General features: G+C 47.6%; 1 protein-coding gene across 5 annotated transcripts in view; it reads right to left on the minus strand.

Annotated features, from left to right (window-relative positions):
* Nucleotides 1-21,314, minus strand: part of COBL (cordon-bleu WH2 repeat protein) — a 276,082-nt gene that overhangs the window by 134,360 nt on the left and 120,408 nt on the right. For 3 of the 5 annotated variants that reach the window (XM_047849242.1, XM_047849241.1, XM_047849238.1), the window contains exon 5: nucleotides 15,144-15,241. In XM_047849242.1, coding sequence (XP_047705198.1) covers nucleotides 15,144-15,241 — 98 coding nt within the window. Of the gene's footprint in view, nucleotides 1-11,755; nucleotides 11,831-15,143; nucleotides 15,242-19,678; nucleotides 19,724-21,314 lie in introns of all 5 variants that reach the window. The other 2 variants (XM_047849239.1, XM_047849240.1) reach the window with 2 other exon arrangements.

The following is a 21,314-nucleotide window of genomic DNA, read 5'->3' on the forward strand; positions in this document are numbered from 1 at the left end:
TCATCTGCAAATGGTGATAATTCTTCCTTTCCAACTTGGACGCCTTATTTCTTTTGTGTTGTTTTTTTGTTTTTTTTTTTTTTTGTTTGTTTTGGTTTTTTTTTGACAAATTGCTGTAGCTAGGACTTCCAGAACTGTGTCGAATCAAAGTGGAGTGGGGGACATCCTGGTCTTGTTCTTGATCTTAGAGGACAAGCTTCCAGCTTTTGACCATTAGGTATGATGTTAACAAGGGGTTTGTCATGCATGGTCTTTAATACGTTGAGGTGACTTCCCTCTATCCCCACTTTGTTGAGTGTTTTTTATCATAAATGAATGTTGGCTTTTGTCATATGCTTTTTTGGCATCTATTGAGATGATCCTATAGATTTTTTATCCTTGATTTTGTTAATGTGCTGTGTCACGTCGATTCAATAAATCGTGCTGGATGATCCCCTCAATGAATTATCAAATTCAGTTTCTTAATACTTTGTTGAGGATTTCAGCATCTATGTCCATCATGGATACTGAACTGATTATCAGGGTAATGCCGGCCTCGCAAAATGAGTTTGGAAGTGTTCCCTCCTCTTCCATTTTTTGGAAGCTGGAGAAGGACAATTAATTCTACTTCGAATGCTTGGTAGAACTGACGAGTGGAGCAGTCTGGCCCTAGACTTTTGACTGGGCGGCGGGGGTGGGATCCTCTACTATTTTAAACAACAGCCCTACGTAGAAAGCCTGAGAAGGTGACCGGTTTCTGGCTCTCGACATGTAGCACAGGTGTGATCAGCGCATTATGCCTCACGCTCAACTGTCCCTTTTTGGGAATGACCACGGTCAGCCTCCAGATCTCGTCGACCCTTTGCTCCTAACTTGCCCCTCCGTTCTGCTCTGGAATGGTCCCACAGCGTTCATCGTGCTATAGAACAAGGCTCCAGACTCAACTTCCCTCAGGGTACCCGCTGAGCGGGCAATATCCAGAGTATTATTCCCGGATTATGTGACAGGAAGTAGATATATGTGCAGTCCACGTCTCTAACCCGGGTGCCCTAAATTCCGGTCTCCACTTCCAAAGAGTAGAATTAATCTCCCCCTCCCCATAGTGTCCCCCTGACTTGCTCTTCAGACAGCAGCCTGGGTGGTTCGCGGGGTCCTCCTGGTAAAAGGTGCCAGTCTGCTGGCTGCAGAGTGACACGTGACTCTGGCACAGAGAGCGCACAGGAAAGTATTCAACTCTCCGGGGACCGGGGTACCGCTGCTCCCTGCTAGGGGCAACGAGGGCCGACATAAGAAAGAAATGTGGGTGGGGCGCCTGGGTGGCGCAGTCGGTTAAGCGTCCGACTTCAGCCAGGTCACGATCTCGCGGTCCGTGAGTTCGAGCCCCGAGTCGGGCTCTGGGCTGATGGCTCAGAGCCTGGAGCCTGTTTCCGATTCTGTGTCTCCCTCTCTCTCTGCCCCTCCCCCGTTCATGCTCTGTCTCTCTCTGTCCCAAAAATAAATAAACGTTGAAAAAAAAAAAAAAAGAAAGAAATGTGGGAGCCCTGGGTGACAGGTACCCAAAAGCGGCCATCGTCCACAGTTCCGGTGCAAGGGATGACATTCTAAAGGAGGCAGTAACAGCTTGGGACAATTTTGTTTAAGAAAACAATGGATGGGGCGCCTGGGTGGCTGAGTTGGTTGAGCATCCGACTTCGGCTCAGGTCATGATCTCACGGTTCATGGTTTCGAGCCCCGCATCGGGTTCTTTGCTGACAGCTGGGAGCTTGGAGCCTGCTTTGGATTCTGTCTCTGTCTCTCTCTGCCCCTCCCCTACTCACGCTCTGTCTCTTTCAAAAATAAATAAACATTGAAAAAAATTTAAAAAAAGAAAGCAATCGATATCACTGTGACTCATCAAAAACATCAAAATAAAGTTTCTCTCTCACCTGCTTCTGCCCTAGTTCTGTCCCCCTTCCTCTTTACAGCGTCCTGATCGTCGAACAGGATGGGCCCTGGGTGGCATTAGTGTCCAGCAGGCATTTGCAAAGGGGGCCGCTGGCACCCCTCCTGGGTCATCCCAACCCCTGGCCGACACGTAGCTCAAGGGCAGAAGTAGAAACTCACAATCCCCACCACTGTGGCCAGAACTGTGGACCATCGCCTCTAGGTCTGCAATTCCCGCTACTTTCCCTTTCCAATGAGAGAAACCAGCATTTAAAATCTTTGCACAAAAATTTAGAGTGTTGGGCAACTGGGATGAGCTTTGGCACGAATAACTTTTTTTCCTTATGCGACCTGGCTTTGCTTCAGCTAAGCGTCTGCCTTTAGTTTTATTTTTTTTTTTTTTATTTTTTTTTTTTTTTTTTTTTTTTTTTTTTTCAACGTTTATTTTTATTTTTGGGACAGAGAGAGACAGAGCATGAACGGGGGAGGGGCTGAGAGAGAGGGAGACACAGAATTGGAAACAGGCTCCAGGCTCTGAGCCATCAGCCCAGAGCCTGACGCGGGGCTCGAACTCACGGACCGCGAGATCGTGACCTGGCTGAAGTCGGACACTTAACCGACTGCGCCACCCAGGCGCCCCTAGTTTTATTTTTTTTAATGTTCATTTATTTCTGATGGGAGAGAGAGAGAGAGAGAGAGAGAGAGAGAGAGAGAAATGAGTGGGGGAGGGGCAGAGAGACAGGAAGACATAGAACCGGAAGCAGGCTCCAGGCTCCGAGCTGTCAGCACAGAGCCCGACGCGGAGCTCGAACTCACGAGCTGCAAGATCATGACCTGAGCCGAAGTCGGACGCCTAACTGACTGAGCCACCCAGGCGCCCCCTAAATGTGTGCCTTTAGCATCAGACATATAGCGTCAAACTATGTGGAAATCAATTTTCACTGGCTGCACATGAACGTGGCCTGGGTACCTTCCATGGGTACACGTGAGCGCCTCTTGCTGGTTCCAAGCACTGCACTGGCCGCTGGCCGCACAACCAGGAGAGCGTAATATGGACAATCACGGCAGCAACAGCAACAACAACAAATGTATCCTGCTCTCAAAGAGCTTAACGTCATTCAGCTTTTGCTACTCAACGACTCCGCTGTGTCAACAAAACCAGGCAGCGATGGTTGCTGAATTTAGAGTCTGCTTCTCAAAGAAGGGGCAGAGTTCTGCTGCATCCCAGTCAACTGAGATGATTCGAGAGAGAAGCTGCTCACTGCCCGAGTCATAACAAATTACAAAGAGACCACGCTGAAATAGAGCACCTTGTGAACGGCACAGAGCTCCGTGGAGGCAATCACAGCTGTGTATCATGAGGCTGGCCCTGGGTGTCTGTAGAAAGACAGGTGCAAGAAAATACACAACATGGGGCGCCTGGGCGGCTCGGTCAGTTGAGCGTCCCACTTCGGCTCAGCTCATGATCTCATGGTTTGTGAGTTTGAGCCCCGTGTCGCACCCTGCGCTGTCAGCTTGGGATTCTCTCTCTCTCCCTTTCTCCCTGCCCCTCCCCTGCTCGTGCTCTCTCTCTCTCAAAATAAATAAACTTAAAAATAAAAATAAAAAGAGCGAAAGGTACAAAGCCATCACCATAGCTCTCTTCAAAACTGCTTTAGAACAAAACTCAGTTCTACCTCACACACCTGTGGCTCAGCCCTCAGGACATAGCTTTCTACTCGCAATTTGTGGACATTCCAAACAGGGAATTTGGGCTCTTTCCAGGCCAGGACGACAGTGTCAGCAGGATTCACTCTGCTTTTGAAAACACTGACCCCTAGTGGCAGCACTGACTCAACACACTCTCCCGGCAGCGCTCGGAAGTCCTTCCTGATCCTCTAGCAAGGGAGTCCTTTTTTTTTTTTTAAGTTTATTTATCTGTTTTGAGAGAGAGAGAGAGAGAGAGAGAGAGAGAGAGAGGAGAAGGGGGGCGAGAGGGGGAGAGAGAAAAAGAGAGAGAGAGAGAGAGATGGAGACAGGGAGGGAAGGAATCCCAAGCAGGCTCCTAGCTGTCATTGCAAAGCCCGACTCCGGGCTTGAACCCACAAACCATGAGATCATGACCTCAGCCGAGGTTGGACACTTAAAAGTCCAGTAAAAGTTGCCCTTCATTAAAAAAAAAATCCCAGAAAACACTCCATCGGCATCTAAGGATCTTTCTCCTTTTCCAGCTTTGTACTGTTCAAACAGACCCCGGAAGAGGTGAAAGGGAAGTTTGCTGTAGGTTTAACTTCTGTTTTTCATTAGGAGTGAATCTGAGCACTTTCCATTTATTTAGGCATCACTTACACCTCTTTTTCTGCGAACTTTCAATGAATATCTCTCTTGGTCAGAAGGTCACCTTTTTTTTAATGTTTGTTCATTTATTTATTTTTAAGGGGAGGGAGGGAGAGAGAGAGAGAGGTAGCAAGCCAGGGAGGGGCAGAGAGAGAGGGAGGGAGAGAATCCCAAGCCTGATGTGGGGGTCTGACGCACAAACCGTGAGATCATGACCTGAGCCAGAACCAAGAGTCGGACACTTAACTGACTAAGCCACCCAGGAGCCCCCTTTTCCTTTCTTTCGTTCTTTCTTTTTTTTTAATTTGAAGTAGATACACAATGTTGTATTCGTGTCAGGTGTACAACATAGGGAATCAACATGTCTCTACATCATTCAATGCCCACCACGGTAAGTGTAGTGTCACACTGTACAACATTATTACAATATTATCAACTACATTCTCTGAGCTGTATTTTTCTTCCCAGTGACTGGAAGCTTGTACGTCTTAATCCCCTTCGCTTACTTCGCCCATTCCCCCCACCCTCACCCCTCCGACAACCACCAGTTTGTTCTGTTTTTATGAGTCCATTTCTGTTTGCTTTTTATTTTTTTGATCCCATAAATAGCTGAATGCATAGAAAAGATGTACGACAGAATATTATTCGGCCATAGAAAAAAATGAAATCTTGCCAATTGCACTGACGTTGATGGACCTACAGGGAATCACCCTAAATAAGATAAAGTCAGACAGAGAAAGACAAATGCCCTATGATTTCACTTATTTATGGTTGCCATTGCTTTTCTAAGAGCCCTGGTCCCACATTCATCATCTGGACATTTACTTTGCTTCTAACATTCCCTTTCCCTCCTTCTCTCCCTCTCTTTTGTCATTCAAGAATTTAGTTTCCCTTGCAGTCAAATTCACCAGTGCTTAGGAAAGTATATCCCCTACTCTCAATTTGCAGATGAATTCACTCCTATTTTCTGCTAGTAACTGTATGGTTTCAATTTTTACATTTACATTTCTGATTCATTTGTTTTTTATCCTCATATTTATGGTGAAAATGTACACAATTTTATCTTTCTCTGTAGGGCTATTCAGTGATCTCAAATTCCTGAATTAATAAGATTATTTTCCTCCACTGATTTGACACGTGGCCAAATTGTATATCAATTTCTGTCTTCAATTCGCTCCAGATTTTCTATTGGGTTCCACTGAGCTACTGTGGCCAATATGACACAGTCTGAATTACAGAGGCTTAAGGAGCATTTTATTTATTTTTTTTAAAAAAGTTTTTTTTTTTATGTTTATTTACTTTTGAGAGAGAGAGAGAGAGAGAGAGAGAGTGAGAGCAGGGAAGGGGCAGAGAGAAAGGGAGACACAGAATCCAAAGCAGGCTCCAGGCTCTGAGCTGTCAGCACAGAGCCCAACTCGGGGCTCGAACCCACGGATTGGACCGCGAGATCATGACCTGAGCCGAAGTCAGACGCTTAATTGACTGAGCCACCCAGGCAACCCTTAAGAAGCATTTTAAAACTAGTTAGGCTTTTCCACCCTCCTTGCCTTTCAGAGTTTTCCCGGCTAGTTATTGCTTGTTTATTTTTCCAAGTAAACTTTATAACCAATTTATTTAGCTCTATGACAAAACCCAATCAACAGAATAATGTTGAATCTTCGTATTTAAGAACACGGTATGCCTTCCACGTGTACAATTCTACTTTTGTGTGCCTCTGTGGAATTTTATAATTTTTCTTATAAATGCTTTGAACAGTTCCTATGAAGTTTTTGCCTAGGTTCTATTTATCTATATCATAAATGTATTTTCTTACGTTGCACTGAGAAAAAAACTCACACAGATTAGCAACGGCCACAACAAAATTTATGCGGCCATTCTTTGCTGTAGAAAAAGCTGTAATACTTAACTGTAGTAAAGTAAAAAGGTGTGAGCAGCCAAGCCCTCTAGTGTAATTAAATAGACTCCTTACTCAAACACAAATGTAGCTTATAGAGTGTATGAAACATTGGAAGACTTTTTTTTTTTTTAAAGAGACAGAACACGTGTGCATGTGCGCGAATGAGGGAGGGGCAGAGGGAGACAGAGAGAGAGAGAGAGAGAGAGAGAGAGAGAGAGAGAGAGATGGAGAGAGAGAATCTTAAGCAGACTCCACACTCAGCACAGAGCCCGCCACAGGGCTCAATCACACGACCACGGGATCATGACCTGAGCCAAAATCAAAAGTCAGATGCTCAACCGAGTGAGCCACCCAAGCGCTCCTAGAAGACATTATCCAATAATTTGTGGCCAAAATTGAGACCAAAATTACAGACTAATGAGTCAACGGACATTTCAAGCCATTCTCAGTGGATTTAAGTCTGTTTTTTCGCCAAGCAAATGGCATTGCTGATGTGGTCAGGGCAGGTAAAAACCTGCGTAGATTACACAACTAAAGACGAGATTGTCTTAAAAATCATTAGGTAATTTTATTCAGGGTTATTTAGACAAAGATAAGAATGGTTACAGGCACTTCTGTGGACAGGTGCCTGCGGCCGCATCTAGCTCGAGCACGGCCTCAGCTCCGGCCACGTGTAAATCCTTCCTCAAACTGGAAACCAATGAGATTTGGTTGTCTTGACAGCTGAGAGCTGATTTGCACAGAGCATTGAAATATAGCCATTAAGGGACGTCTGGATGGCTCAACTGGTTGAGCATCGCCTCTTGATTTCAGCTCAGGTCAGGATCCCAGGGTGGTGGCATGGAGCTTTGTGCCCGGCTCTGTGCTGACAGCGTGGAGCCTGCTTGGGGTTCTCTCTCTCTGTCCCTCCTCCGCTTTCATGCATGTTAGCACTCTTTCTCGCTCTTAAATAGAAATACACTTTAAAAAAGGGCGATGAGAAAGAATGAAATCTTGCCATTTGCAACAACGTAGATGGAACTAGAGTGTATTACGCTAAGTGAAATAAGTCAGTCAGAGAAAGACAGAGATCATATGATTTCACTCACATGTGGAATTTAGGAAACACGACAGATGAACACAGGGGGAGGGAAGGAAAAACAAAATACAAATAGAGAGGGAGGCACTTATAAGACACTCTTAAATACAGAGAACAAACTGAGGGTAGCTGGAGGGGAAGTGGGTGGGGGGTAGGTTAAATGGTGACGGGCATTAAGAAGGACACTTTTTGGGGCCGCCTGGGTGGCTCATTCGGTTGAACATCCGACTTCAGCTCAAGTCATGATCTTGAGCTTTGTGGGTTCGAGCCCCGTGTTGGGCTCCGTGCTGACAGCTCAGAGCCTGGAGCCTGCATGGGATTCTGTGTCTCCTTTTCTCTCTGTCCCTCCCCCACTTGTGCTCTGCCTCTCTCTGCCTCTCAAAAATAAATAAATGTAAAAAAGAAAATTTAAAAAAAGGGCACCTTTGGGGATGAGCACTGGGTGTTCTGTGTAAGTGATGAATCACTAAATTCTACTCCTGAAGGCAAGACTACACTGTGTTAACTTGAATTTAAATATAAAAAAATAAATAAAAAAATTAAAATTAGGAAAAAAACCCATGACCATTAAAAGGGAAAAGTAGCATTAAGTTCAGGGCATTAAACGCCTATGTTTTTATTTATTTATTTTTTAATTTTTTTTCAATGTTTTTTATTTTTATTTTTGGGATAGAGAGAGACAGAGCATGAACGGGGGAGGGGCAGAGAGAGAGGGAGACACAGAATCGGAAACAGGCTCCAGGCTCCGAGCCATCAGCCCAGAGCCTGACGCGGGGCTCGAACTCACGGACCGCGAGATCGTGACCTGGCTGAAGTCGGACGCTTAACCGACTGCGCCACCCAGGCGCCCCTAAACTCCTATGTTTTTAAAGTGACATGTGAGGAACTGAAACATTTGCACACATCTACTGTTAGATTCAGAAGTCATATCATTGTCATGGGGACATGTATTAACACATTCACTTAAATTTTAAAGTATGATGTGAGTTTTCTTTTTTAACCCAAATTAAATTTGATTTGGCTTCTTGGTTGGAAAATAAGGGCTTGTTTTGCCAATTCGTTTATAGGGCAAACTTTCTCCATAAACCAAAGTGGCTATAAGCCCCAGTTCTTGACAAAAACAGATTTAAAATTTGGGATGAGGGGCGCCTGGGTGGCTCAGTCGGTTAAGCATCCGACTTCGGCTCAGGTCATGATCTCGCGGTCCGTGAGTTCAAGCCCCGCATCGGGCTCTGTGCTGACTGCTCAGAGCCTGGAGCCTGCTTCAGATTCTGTGTCTCCCTCTCTCTCTGGCCCTCCCCCGTTCATGCTCTGTCTCTCTCTGTCTCAAAAATAAATAAATGTTAAAAATAAAATAAAATAAAATTAAATAAAATAAAATTAAATTAAATTAAATTTGGGATGAGATTTTTTTTTTTAATTTCATTAAAAAATGCTGTATTGGTGGGGCGCCTGGATGGCTCAGTCGGTTGAGTGTCTGACTCTTGATTTTAGCTCAGGTCATGATCCCCAGGGTCGTGGGATCGAGCCCCGCGTCAGGCTCTGCACTGAGGCTGGAGCCTGCTTGAGATTCTCTTTCTTTTTCCCTCTGCCCCTTCCCCAATTCGTGCTCTCCCTCTCTTGCTTTCTCTAAAATAAAATAAAATTAAAAAAAAACCCACTATATTGGCAAATGTGAGGGAATGCTGACAATATTTCAAATTCCTTGAACCCTGCTGATAATATATTAGGTTCAGAAAGTGCCTATAACATCCATCACCACCTAGAGTCACAATATCTTGGGGAGTGGGGGCATTAAACTCTCTGTGGTGATTATTTCATGGTACATACATACATCAGATCATTATGTCGTATGCCTATAAATAACAGCATGTTCCCCATCAACTGTATCTCCATAAAATAAGAAAAAGAAAACGGTCAGCTTTGCTACTCTCCAGCCCAGATCAACACGTTAGTAAAATCAGCAGCTGGGAGGTCTAACTTGAGACTACAGAAAAATAGAACAAGGAAAAAAAAGAGTATGATGTCAAACTGGTCTTTTTTACTTTTTACACTTTTATCTAGAAACAATGCATATCATTTCAGTAATTACATCATACCTAAACGTATGGGGTGCCTGGGTGGCTCAGTGGGTTGAGTGACCGACTTCGGCTCAGGTCATGATCTCATGGTTTGTGGGTTCGAGCCCCGCGTCGGGCTCTGTGCTGACAGCTCGGAGCCTGCAGCCTGCTTCGGATTCTATGTCTCCCTCTCTCTCGCTGCCCCTCCCCCACTCATGCTCTGTCTCTCTCTGTCTCAGAAATAAATAAACATAAAGAAAAAATTTTTAATTCTTCACATATATTATTTGATGTCTACACCTGTTTCTATCACATTTGTTCCTTCAGGAAGGAAGTCTTCAAACGGTATTTAAAAAAATGCTTACAAGGAGTGAGTATAATTATTATTTGATAAATCTGGATAAGGTTTTTCTTATACCTCCCAGAAGTCAATAACTCCAGGGTGATTGAGTAACAAGTCCTTTACCAGTCAAATGGCCTCCAAATCTTGTCTGTTGACAAATTTGAAAAGAACTTAATCAGGTAGAGATAAAACACTATTCGAGGGGCTCCTGGGTGGCTCAGTCAGTGAAGTGTCCAACTTTGGCTCAGGTCATGATCTCACGGTTCGTGGGTTTGAGCCCCATGTCAGCTCTGTGCTGACAGCTCAGAGCCTGGAGCGTGCTTCGGATTCTGTGCCTCCCTCTCTTTCTGCCCCTCCCCTGCTCGCGCTCTGTCTCTTTCTCAAAAATAAACAAACATTAAAAAGTTAAGAAAAAAAAAGTCCATTCAAAACCATTTTCACAATAGATCACTCTGTGAATAACCTTCAGGAACTGCAGACAACTGAACTCTTCCTTCTTTGTAGACTTATTTATGTAAAATGTTTTTCAAGGCTTAATATAAAAGAGTCCCCAAATTAATGTGGAAGCTTATCTAGATTTATTCATAAATTATGTTCATTAATGGATATGTTAAATAAATGGAAAAAAATACTTTTTGTCTTATTAAAAGGTGACATCTTTTCAAAAAAATTAACTTCTCAGGGCCACCTGGGTGGCTCAGTTGGTTGAGCGTCTGACTCTTCATTTAGCTCAGATTGTGATCTCACAGTCTGTGGGATCGAGTCCTGTGTCCGGCTCCGTGCTGAGCCAGTATGGAGCCTGTTTGGGACTCCTCTCTCTCTCTCTGTCTGCCCTTCTCCCCCACTCAAAATAAAAAAAACTTCTAAAAAAGTGATTTTTCATGCTCAACAATTATATATCAAAAGTCATAACATATTTATACTGTTTTTATTTATTTGCAGCTGTAATGTGAACTTAATCTGTAAGAAGGTTTTTCTACTTAAAGCTTTATGATCACGTGAAATTTAAAAGAATCCAATTTCGACAGACGTTTTTATCTTACATTTCATTTAAGCCTTTATGAAAGACCTTTAAGCATAAAATGTATATTGACTAGAACAGAATATTACACGGGGACTGGCAGAACGGAAAAGGAAAATAATGCAAAATTTCTTATCGCTATAGAAGGGTTTGCCCATATAATGTTTAAAATGTGATGGTAAAGCATATCTTTATTAGATATACTTTAAATGTCAGTATTTATAACATACTATGAATTCTTTTCCTTCAAGTATTTAAAATCATGAAAAAAAGGTTTGGGGCACCTGGGTAGCTCAGTTAGTTAAGCTTCTGACTTGGGCTCAGGTCATGATCTCGTCATCTGTGGGTTTGAGCCCCACGTCAAGCTCTATGCTGACAGCTCGGAGCCTGGAGCCCGCTTCAGATCCTGTGTCTCCCTCTCTCTCTCTGTACCTCCCTGCTCGCACTCTGTCTCTCTGTCTCTTTCTCTCTCTCAAAAATAAGTAAACGTGAAAAAAATTTTTTTAATTACGAAGAAAAGTTTTACATGCCGACTTTGAAACATGAGGGCACAGGTAGTTTTAACAAATCCTTTCGGGGCACCTGGGTGGGTCAGTGAGTTAAGCGTCGGACTCTTGATCTCGGCTCAGGTCATGATCTCATGGTTCGTGAGTTCGAGCCCCACATCGGGCTCCGTGCGAATAGTGGGGATCCCGCCTGGGATTCTCTCTCTCTCCCCCTCTCTCTCCCCTGTCTCTCTCTCTCAAAATAAAACTAAAAAAATAAATACATAAAACTTGAATAAATTTCCCTTCGAAGCGTAGTTGAGGAGTTTGGGAACTGGTGGATTCAGGGTGGGAAAGAGGGCCAGGTGGCCCCCAAACCATCAGCTCCTCCTGAGCGTACAGGAGTGAGTCCGGAGAGCGTAAGTTCAGTCCTTCTAAGCGAGGATCCTCCTGACCGTGCGGACTGGTACCTGCTCCCGGCGTAGCACGGGCAGGTAACCGAGTAGCCCATGTGCAGCTTTGTGCATTTATCCAGACTGAAAGCACAAAACCCTAACAACCAAACAAATCTAGGATTCCATTTTTAGAAGGTTCCTTGAAGCAGCGAGAAGCACGCCCGGTTAGCAAGAAGCCCCTGCGGGGTTAGTACTCACATTCGAGCCCCTTCCCAAAGCCGACCGTGACGGGTCCCCATCGCCGTCCAGCCCGCACCGCCCGATCTGCTCCGCCTGGAACACAGACACGCGTCAGGTCATCTCCAGGTCAAAGGTCAAGCAAGCCCAGGTCGAAAGTCATCCTCAGCGATTACTGCAGCCAAAGATACCAGCGTGGTCCTCAAGGCAGCAGACTCTAGATGGGAATCCTGGGCCTCGTCCCTCCGCCCAGGAACCCAGAAGCCTCTAACCAAAGTGGTCACTGATCTGAAAACTGGTTGTGAAATCCATGACTCACGGGGAGGCATTTTCTTTTTGCATTTTCCCAAAAGCATATCGTCCGCTTGGAAAACGCACAAGAAGAAAACAGTAGTTAGTGCGTCTGGGCCGAATGAGTGGGCTCCGAAAACCAATTAAGTAACAAGTGTTGGTTGGGGCTTTCTAAATCTGCTCAGTGAGTGCAGCAGAAACAATTCACCGAACATCTCACTCTCTGTCCACAAAAGATAAACAATCATGGTATCTCGCTCCATCGTGAAGAACGATGCTTCGCATTGATGGTTCACTGGCCACCGGCTACAGAATCACAGGGCACAGTAGGAGATACAGCTTTTGACACCCTCCCTCCCCCATGAGAATCTTTGGGGAGAAGACCCAAGAATCCAATTGTTAGGCGAGGTCTTAGGGTGATTCTTAGGTACTTTTTCAGAACCGCTGAGTTACAAGAATAAATAGTGTCCACATAGTAGAAAATTACCATGTTTTCAAATGAAACCCCCAAGTTTAAAATACCAAAAATGAAAATACCAAAGGTTTATTTTTATTTTTTGAGAGGAGCATGAGTGGGGGGGGGGTCAGGGAGAGAGGGGACCAGAGGATCCCAGGCGGGCCCTGGGCTGACAGCATTTAAGCCCAACATGGGGCTCAAACTCATGAACCGTGAGATCCTGACCCGAGCTGAAGTCAGACGTTCAACCGACTGAGCCACCCAGGTGCCCCTAAGATACCAAAGCTTTATAATAAGGAGAGATATGCACCTTCAGCTACTTCAGCCAAAATGCTATCCCTTAAGTATATCCTTGTTGAGACTACATGCACACACACACACACACACACACACACACACACACACGTATATATATATATTTGCTTTTAAGGAGATACTGCAAAGACCTATGTTAGCTTCAAATTGCCTTGGCATTTCTCCATTCTCAGTGTTCTGTTCTCTTGAGATGTGTGCAGACTATCTGGCATCATAACATTTTAGGAATCACTTAATGATTTTGCCCGGGGCGCCTGGATGGCTCAGTCGGTTAAGCGTCTGACTTTGGCTCAGGTCATGATCTCATAGTTTGTGAGTTCGAGCCCCGCATCGGGCTCTGTGCTGACAGCTAGGAGCCTCGACCCTGCTTCGGATTCTGTGTCTCCCTCTCTCTCTGTCCCTTCTTCCACTCACGCTCTATCTCTCTCTCTCAAAAATAAATAGAATATTAAAAAAAACTTTAAAAAAGTATGATTTCACCCAACCCTCCTAGGATTCATGAAGAAAAGTGTGAACCAAGTACAGTGGGAGAAAGGGAGGAAGAGCCAGGGCACTGGAAGGACAGGCCGGTGTGGACTTGGACCGTGGTCAGCCCAGGGGCATGCAGCCTGTGCTTCCTCGACTGTGCAATGGGCTGGATACTACCCGCCAGCAGGCTTCCAGAAGACCAAGCTAAGCTGCATTTAGCACAGCCTCTCAATCCAGGAAGCAAAGAGGAACAAGGCCTGGAGAGGCTGGGGCCACAAACCACAGGTACTCCGGTAAGAGAAGTCAAGGGCAAAATAAAACAAAGTAAGGGAGAGAGGAGGTGCAGGAGAAGGGAAACTAAGCGCAGCCTGACGGGGACAGCGCCAAGACGCCAGGACAGAAAGAGTCCTGCAGCCTTGGCATTTTCCCAGGGTCCCCAGCGGTGGCGTAAGCCAGGCAGCCTCCCACCCCCACGCCATAGGCGACCTTATTTTGCTAAAAACAAAAGCGTGTGTTGGTTTTTTACTGGCTTTGCTGGCAGTTCCTTCCCTCCAAAGGAGTAAGACTCCAGAGGACTCTTGAGATCCCCGTGTGAGGAAACGGTAGATTTTACTATGACTTGGTTCCATCAGGATCAAGGAGGACAGCGAGGAACGCAGTCTTGGAAAATGTGATCTCCCAAATTTCAGGAACCCAGAAGCCCCACATTTATAGAGTGAAGGGAAATTCAAACGCAAAAGTCGGAATCTGTAATTTCAAGTAATCCTGACCTGTCCAGAAAAAAAAAAAAGGAGAAGAGAGGAGGGGAGGGAAGAGAAAGGGGGGAGGTGATGGGAGAGGAAGGAAGAGGGGGTGAGGAGGGGAGGGGAGAGAAAGGAGGAGGGGGTGGGGGAGGGGAGAGAAAAGAGGGGGAAGGGGGAGGAGAGAGAAAGGAAGAGGGGATGAGGAAGGGGGAGAGGAGAGAAAGGAGAAGGGGGAAGGGGGAGGAGGGGCTGGGAGGGAATACGGGATAGAGAGAAGGAAAGCACCAAGGGTCTTGAGAGAAGTACCACGAGCACTGATTTTCAAAGGACACCCGGCAACATCAGGGAAAGGGCATGTAACCGGTAACAAAAAAGAGACTCACAAAACCAAAATCAAAGCATCAGGACACACGAAGAGGAAAATGAGCCGGTGTGTGGGGGTCACTGCCAAAGGCAACAGACACCTGCAGGAGGCCAAGCTCCTGAGCCACACTTGACCTTGGCTTTCACCCTGGAGCTCGCTGCCCCTCCCTCCTCTGAACCAGAAACCACCGAGGGCCGGGGGTGCTGTGGGCTGTGCAGCCCGGATCTAAGCCCGGACCCCGAGCACCGTTATTTCCTGCTTCCCGTCCTCATCAGCAAAGCGGTGTGAACCGTCCCCTCCCTCAGCCTCCTGAACCCGGGAAATGAGATGCACAGGTCTGGGCGGTGGGCACAGGGGTTTCTCACCACCACCAGGCTGCCCTCCCACTCTGCCTGGAACCGGATACAAATATGGAATCAGAGCCCGCCAGTGGCCGGACCGCTTTTGTCCTTTTAGTCTCACTTACCAGGAAGGAGCAAATACTAGGGATTAGCAAAATATACCTTTTTGACACTGGGTGCCGTGCACGAGCTGGCAGAGCAGGGCTCGTGGCTTTGGGTCCCGCTGGCGAACACAACATTATCACCCTGCTTTAGGAATCAAGTCTGGATGTATGTCAGTCACTTTCCTGCATATGAATAAGTTCCCTTTCACCTGAAGAAATTAACATTCCTACAAATATTTAGAAAAATTCCAAGACAGGGTGAGTACAAACATCCCACGCAACTATTTTTACGTAATGCAGAATCATACGTGTATTCAGTCCATTACCTTACTACTGCTTCTTTTATTAACTTTGAAAAATCCCAGAAATTTTTTCTTCTCTTTATCTGTCTCATCGTTGCCAAGCGATGATTTTCTAAAGGTTTCTGCGGAGAAAAGAAAAGTATCGTTATTATCAGTCTATGGAATGAGATTAAACACCACACTTTAAACATCTCGATAAATGAGTCCTCCACCCTTAAACTTTATTTTGGTTTTTATAGGACAAACCAGCAACTATTTCTTTCAAAGCATTTTGAGGGGCGTCTCGGTGGCTCAGTCAGTTAATTGTCTGACTTCGGCTCAGGTCATGATCTCACGGTTCATGGGTTCGAGCCCCGCGTTGGGCTCTGTGCTGACAGCTCAGAGCCTGGAGCCTGCTTCGGATTCTGTGTCTCCTTCTCTCTCTCCGCCCCTCCCCTGCTTGTGCTCAGTCTCACAAAAATAAATAAATGGAAACAAATTTTTAATAAAAAAAAAAGCATTTCAAGCCACCTCAAAGCCTCCATGTCCCATTTGTGAAATCACTAAAGGTTCTCACAATTTTCAGTGAGTTGGGTGGCATTTTCCTCTGGGTGGGATTGAACCCTGTGCATGATGATAAAAACAAATCAATCAAGCAGTTCTAGGGTGGAACCGTCCACTAGAAAAATGAAGTAAATCACACACGCTGTTTTACATTCTCTAGAGGCTGCGTCAAAAACAACCAGGTGTGATGTTAATAATGTATTTGTTTAATCTAATATTTCTAAAATATTATCATGCCATTAGATAATTGAGAGAGAAATTATTAATTAAATTGTTTTTTGAGACAGAGAGAGAGGGCAGGGTAGGGGCAGAGAGAGCGGGGGCCACAGGATCTGAAGAGGGCTCTGAGCTGACAGCCCAATGTGGGGCTCGAGCTCAGGAACCGCGAGATCATGACCTGAACCAAAGTCAGACTGTTAACCCACTGAGCCACCCAGGCGCCCCATTAATGAGACGTTTTAAATTCATTTTGGTGGTGGGACATGTGGGTGACTAAGTCGGTTAAGTGTCCAACTTTGGCTCAGATCATGATCTCATGGTTCGTGGGTTCAAGCCCCACGTTGGGCTCTGTGTTGACAGCTCAGAGCCTGGAGCCTGCCTCAGATTCTGTCTCTCTCTCTCTCTCTCTCTCTCTCTCTCTCCTCTCCTGCTCACACTCTGTCTCTTGCTCAAGAATAAACATACATAAAAAAATTTTTTTTAATTCATTTTGGTGCTGAGTGTGCGGGTCACAGCACACATCTCAGCTCAGTCTGGCCACACTCCACGTGCCTAAGGGCCACACGTGACTGGTGACTAGGACGGGGCCATCTGTGTTAAACATCCGCAATTGGAATTATGAGTGAGGTACAAATGCTCACTAAATAAAATAAGTCAATAGCTTTCTGGCTTAAAAATGGCCACTCGTTTCCAGAACATGGGCTGGCCGCGATGGTTTACCCAGGTGGTAGCTGACATAACCCTATGTGACCTGCCAGGATTCGTGTTTCCAGATCTGCTTTCTACGACCTCAACCCGAAGGTCTTCCTTCCCGATGACATTCTCCAGGAGTCCCCAGACGGGGACGTCGAAGCCCAGACTTGTCGGGCAGCTGACGGCATCATGGCGTCACTGAGGACTTGGGCCAGTCAGACCCCTGCCTCTGTGGTGGGGCCCAGCGCCCCGCATTCACTCCCCGCTAACCCCCGGTGCTTCTGCTGCCGGGCTGTGGTTGAGAACCAGCAGAATGGGGGTCAGGAGCGTCGAGGGCACACCACTTTGCCACCCGACGCCAGGCCTCTGTCATGAACTCATCTGGTTCTTCTCTTCCAAGGCACCCAGAGATGCCAAGGGGGGGGCATGGGGGTGTTCCTGAGGGACAGAAAGATGAATTTCCTGGCCCACTGCCAGCTGCTGGACAGCCCGACCGCCAATCTACGGGTAGGAAAGTCTGGACTGGGATCACACAGTCTGCTGTCAGAACATCAACCCAAACAAGGTAAGCAGCAGGGAGCTTCTTTATCTGCTGGCCTAGAATTTCATCCTCCGATGAGAGCACACACACGAGAGCCGGTACGTTAGTAGCAAACGCATGAACGCTAATGCTGCCTCCCCAGCAAAGTAAAACCCAAGCACCCTCATTCCTTAAATTCTTCTGGGAGCGGCAAAGGCCTGGGGTTTAGTGCTGAGGCCCAGGCCCTCGGTTGCGTGCAGGCGACTCCAGCCAAGCCACTGGTGCCCTCCGATCCAGATCAGTGAGCGAGCGACTCCCATCGCGAGGCATGCATCCACACACACACACACACACACACACACGCGCGCGCGCGCGCGTGTGCACAGATTTCACGGCTGATCGCACTGAAACCCGCCGCGCCAGGCACCAAGCTATGAAGGCTGAGCTGTGCTACGCTACAGGGTAAAACTACACCCAGGTGAACAACAGTAGGCGTCGACAGGTGTATTTATAATCAATCGTGTGTCTAGCATTGAGGGCCACGTGAGGCCGAGGTAGTAAATGTGTGGTATCATAGAACTCGGCAGGCGAACGAGGGAACGTGTCACTGGCACACCGGGTATTACACCAACCACGGAAATGACAGACTGATCAGGAAACTGTCGCGCAATCAAGCCTCTTTTTTCTTTCCCTGAATAGCAGTAGAGGTTGGTCACCAAGTCCGCAAGACTGGATGGCCGAGGGGCGGCCCAGCCGCCAGAGCTGCCCGCGGTGATCCGAGAGCTACTCTCTTGTATGGCCGCAGGCGGTGGCTGTCTGGAGGCAGCAGGGCCCCCAGGCAGATGGCCTTAGGTGCGGGGGCGAGGGAGTGGCGACTCTGTACTGAGAGGCGCCTTCTGTGAGGCCTCTGGGCCTCGGCAGACAATGCAGGAGGGAGCCAGAGCCCTGGGTGTCCCTCCGTGTTCCCGTCAGCCCAAGTGTCGGCAGGTGGCCGCCACATGTCACAGCCAGCACCTGGCCACGGACACACAGCCCGGCTGGGAGAACACATACACTCTCTGGTTCCAAACACACAATTTGAGCCCGGAGCCTGTTCTCGTCTGGTTTACGCTGATTTACTAGAAGTTAAACACGAATCAAAGTTTCGAGGAGGACGTGCTCAATCTGTAAGCGTGCACACAACTGTGCCGAAGCATTAACGGGATTCGGAGAACAACAGAGATGAACGGAGCGGCGCGGGGGGATGGAATGGGGCTGCAGGGGCCCTGAAATAACCAGCTCATCCAAACCACTCACTCTTCCGGACGAGGAAAATGGAAGGTCAGGGCCGTTCAGCGGCCAGGGCACAGGCGCGAGCGAGTGAGCAAGCAGGAGAGGACGTAGGCCTGCATCCTGCAGAAGTGCGGCACGTCACGAGCCTGTGTGCACAGCGCCGATCGGAGCCGTGCTGACCTCCGTCTGCCTATTGCCCCAGATCAGACCCGGGTGAACTGAGGAAGCCTTCACAGACGGGAGGTTCCTGCCCCAAACAACGGCCATTCACTGTGCTTCTCGGGGGAGGATCCTTCTGTCGGCCGGACTTGTCTGCAGGGTAGGACGGAGTAAACCTCAGCAGACAAGGAGTGTGCAGGGTGGCCTGGGCCACCGCAGTGTCAGAGCCCACACCCACGGGCTGTGTTTCCAGACCAACACCAAGAGGACGTAGGCCTGCATCCTGCAGGACTCACCGGGACTTGAATGAACTTGGGTGTGTGTGTGTGTGTGTGTGGACAGTTCAAAAAGGTCACATAAATTCCAACATACAGGGGTGCCTGGGTGGCCCAGTCGGTTAAGCATCTGACTTCGGCTCAGGTCATAATCTCGTGGTTTATGGGTTCCAGCCCCCGCGTTGGACTCTGTGCTGGCAGCTCAGGGCCTGGAGCCTGCTTCCGATTCTGTGTCTTGCCCTCTCTCTGCCCCTGCTCTGCTTGTGTTCTCTCTCTCAAAAATAGATAAATAAAAACATTTAAATAAAATTCCAATGTGACTATATGTATCCATGTATACGTGTGCATGTACGTGTAAATATAGGTGTATGTGAGCATATGTAAGGTTTACGATAAATGTCAGAAGAAGTCCAAAAGCCAGAATGATCGTGTATATACGCTTCTACGACAGAAAAGATTAGACTTCACGATCTACACTGCCCCAAATTCTGCAGCAGACAGGATGGACCTCGTGGGCACCGGTGGGCACGGGTGAAAAGGAAAACGGGGCATCTTCTGCAAGTGCTACTTCTGCTCGGTCCTGAAACTGTGTATTCCAGAAGGACCCATCTTCTGCAACGGCCTCCTTCACTGCGTAGCGGGTGGACCCACCGAGCGAACCCCCACACAAAGGACATTCTTCTCTTAGGCAACCAGGGTGTCAAGACGCCAAACCGAAGCCGCGTAGCAGCGGACAGACACGCCCCCGGAGGCCCGGCGGGCGCGGCAAGCCTGCGTTCCCTCAGCTCCTCTACGCCAGTGCACTTGCATGCATCGTCCTAGCCCAGAGCCATGCAAAGTCCAGCTGGGGTGGGAGCAGGCCTGCGGGTTCACTGTACCTTGACAGCTCAGAGAAGGCTCCGACTGAGTTTTGGTCAGAAGAACTGGAAAAAGCAGGCAAGGAGAAAGTGAGGGCAAGCCTCGCTGGTCTGCACCAGCCCCTGAGTACAGCCTCGGCCCCCGCCCCCTGCAGGCCCCGGGCGGGGGAGGGAAGGGAGGTGCTGTTTGCGCCCCTGCAGGAGAGGGGCCAAGTCCCCAGCCCCTGATCTCCTCCAGCCCGCAGCTGCCGGGCTGCTAAGAGCTCCCATGGAAGCAGGTGGCAGCAAAGCCTTCTGCTTCTCCAGGCTGCCAACCGCGGGAATTCCAGAAGAGTTGGACCTCTGCCTAGCAAGGCCCCGCCTCCGGCCTTGGCCCCGCCTCCGGCCTTGGCCCCGCCTCCGGCCTTGGCCCCGCCTCCGGCCTTGGCCCTGCCCGCTCTGGAGCAGCTGCTGGCTGGGGAGGGGATGTAATGCATGAGGGGCCTAGAGAGAGGGCTCCCCGCAGACATCTTCCGGAATGTTCTCCCTTCTTCCCAAATACTTGACTGCCAGTACGGATAAAGGCATTTGGCAGGGATGATAATCAAATACTGCACAGCCGGCATAGCACATGGCACCGTATGGTCCAGATGAAAGAGACACCGTGTCCCGGGCAGGGGCCGGTCACCCACCATGCCCGTGCCGGCTGTTACTCCTTTATTTTCTGGGGACGCTGCTGGGGTCCCATCAGATAGAGCTGATGACTGACCTAGAAGAGAAACGCGTGTTTGTGCAAGCTTTTTGCTTCCACATATTTGTGGGGACAGTTTTTCTTTCTTTTCTTTCCTTTTCTCCTTTTTTTTTCTTGTCTTACCAAATGAAAGCTCTATTTCCAAAGAGGCACAGAAACCAAATTTAAACAGGGCTGATAAGAGCCTGACAGACACGCCCACTATATCCAACCCTCGGAGCAGATGCTGGGAATAATCTCATCTGGGTTTTTGAGAGATGCGGCATAAAACACAAGATGCATTGCTCTCAAATGTCAGAGCACTCTCTTTTTTTTTTTTTTTTTTTTTTTGCAGGAATAAATAGTCTATGCATTTTATATGTGACTGAGCTAAAACCCTTCCTCGAATGGCAAATGAGACCTGGGGTCCAGAACCTGTGGGAGATCTGGCAGAGGAGAGAGATTCCATGATGATCACTGATTTTGCAATGACATCAGTAATAAGAGAAACAGATTTTCCCAGAAGAATCTGAAGGACGCTAGAAAAACACGAAAAAACAGGATAGGTTTATACTTTAAAAACCCTACCCACTCGATACCTGTGGAATAAATATAAGGCAACAGATCAAATGAGCCTCATTAAAAGGCACTTATATGAAGTTCGTTTCAGTAAATTCTAAAGTCAAGGGCTATGTATTTATTTTTTTACTTGCTCATTCATTGATTTATTTTGGTCTGACAGCTGTTTCAGTATGGTCAGCCCTTTGTGTCAATCAGGGAAATCTGCTTATACACCTATCAGCCTCTGTGCCAACAGCGAGTGGTCTCGAGAGCGGCCACTCCCCCAGAGGCTCTGGGCCGTCAGGTCAAGTACCAAATTCACACGAGCAGTAGGTGTCTCTGGCATCAACACTGAGGAAGCCCCATGTGGCCTTGTGGGTGGTTCTC

This window comes from Prionailurus viverrinus, chromosome A2, assembly GCF_022837055.1.
Source record: "Prionailurus viverrinus isolate Anna chromosome A2, UM_Priviv_1.0, whole genome shotgun sequence".
In the NCBI taxonomy this organism is placed as follows: domain Eukaryota; kingdom Metazoa; phylum Chordata; class Mammalia; order Carnivora; family Felidae; genus Prionailurus; species Prionailurus viverrinus.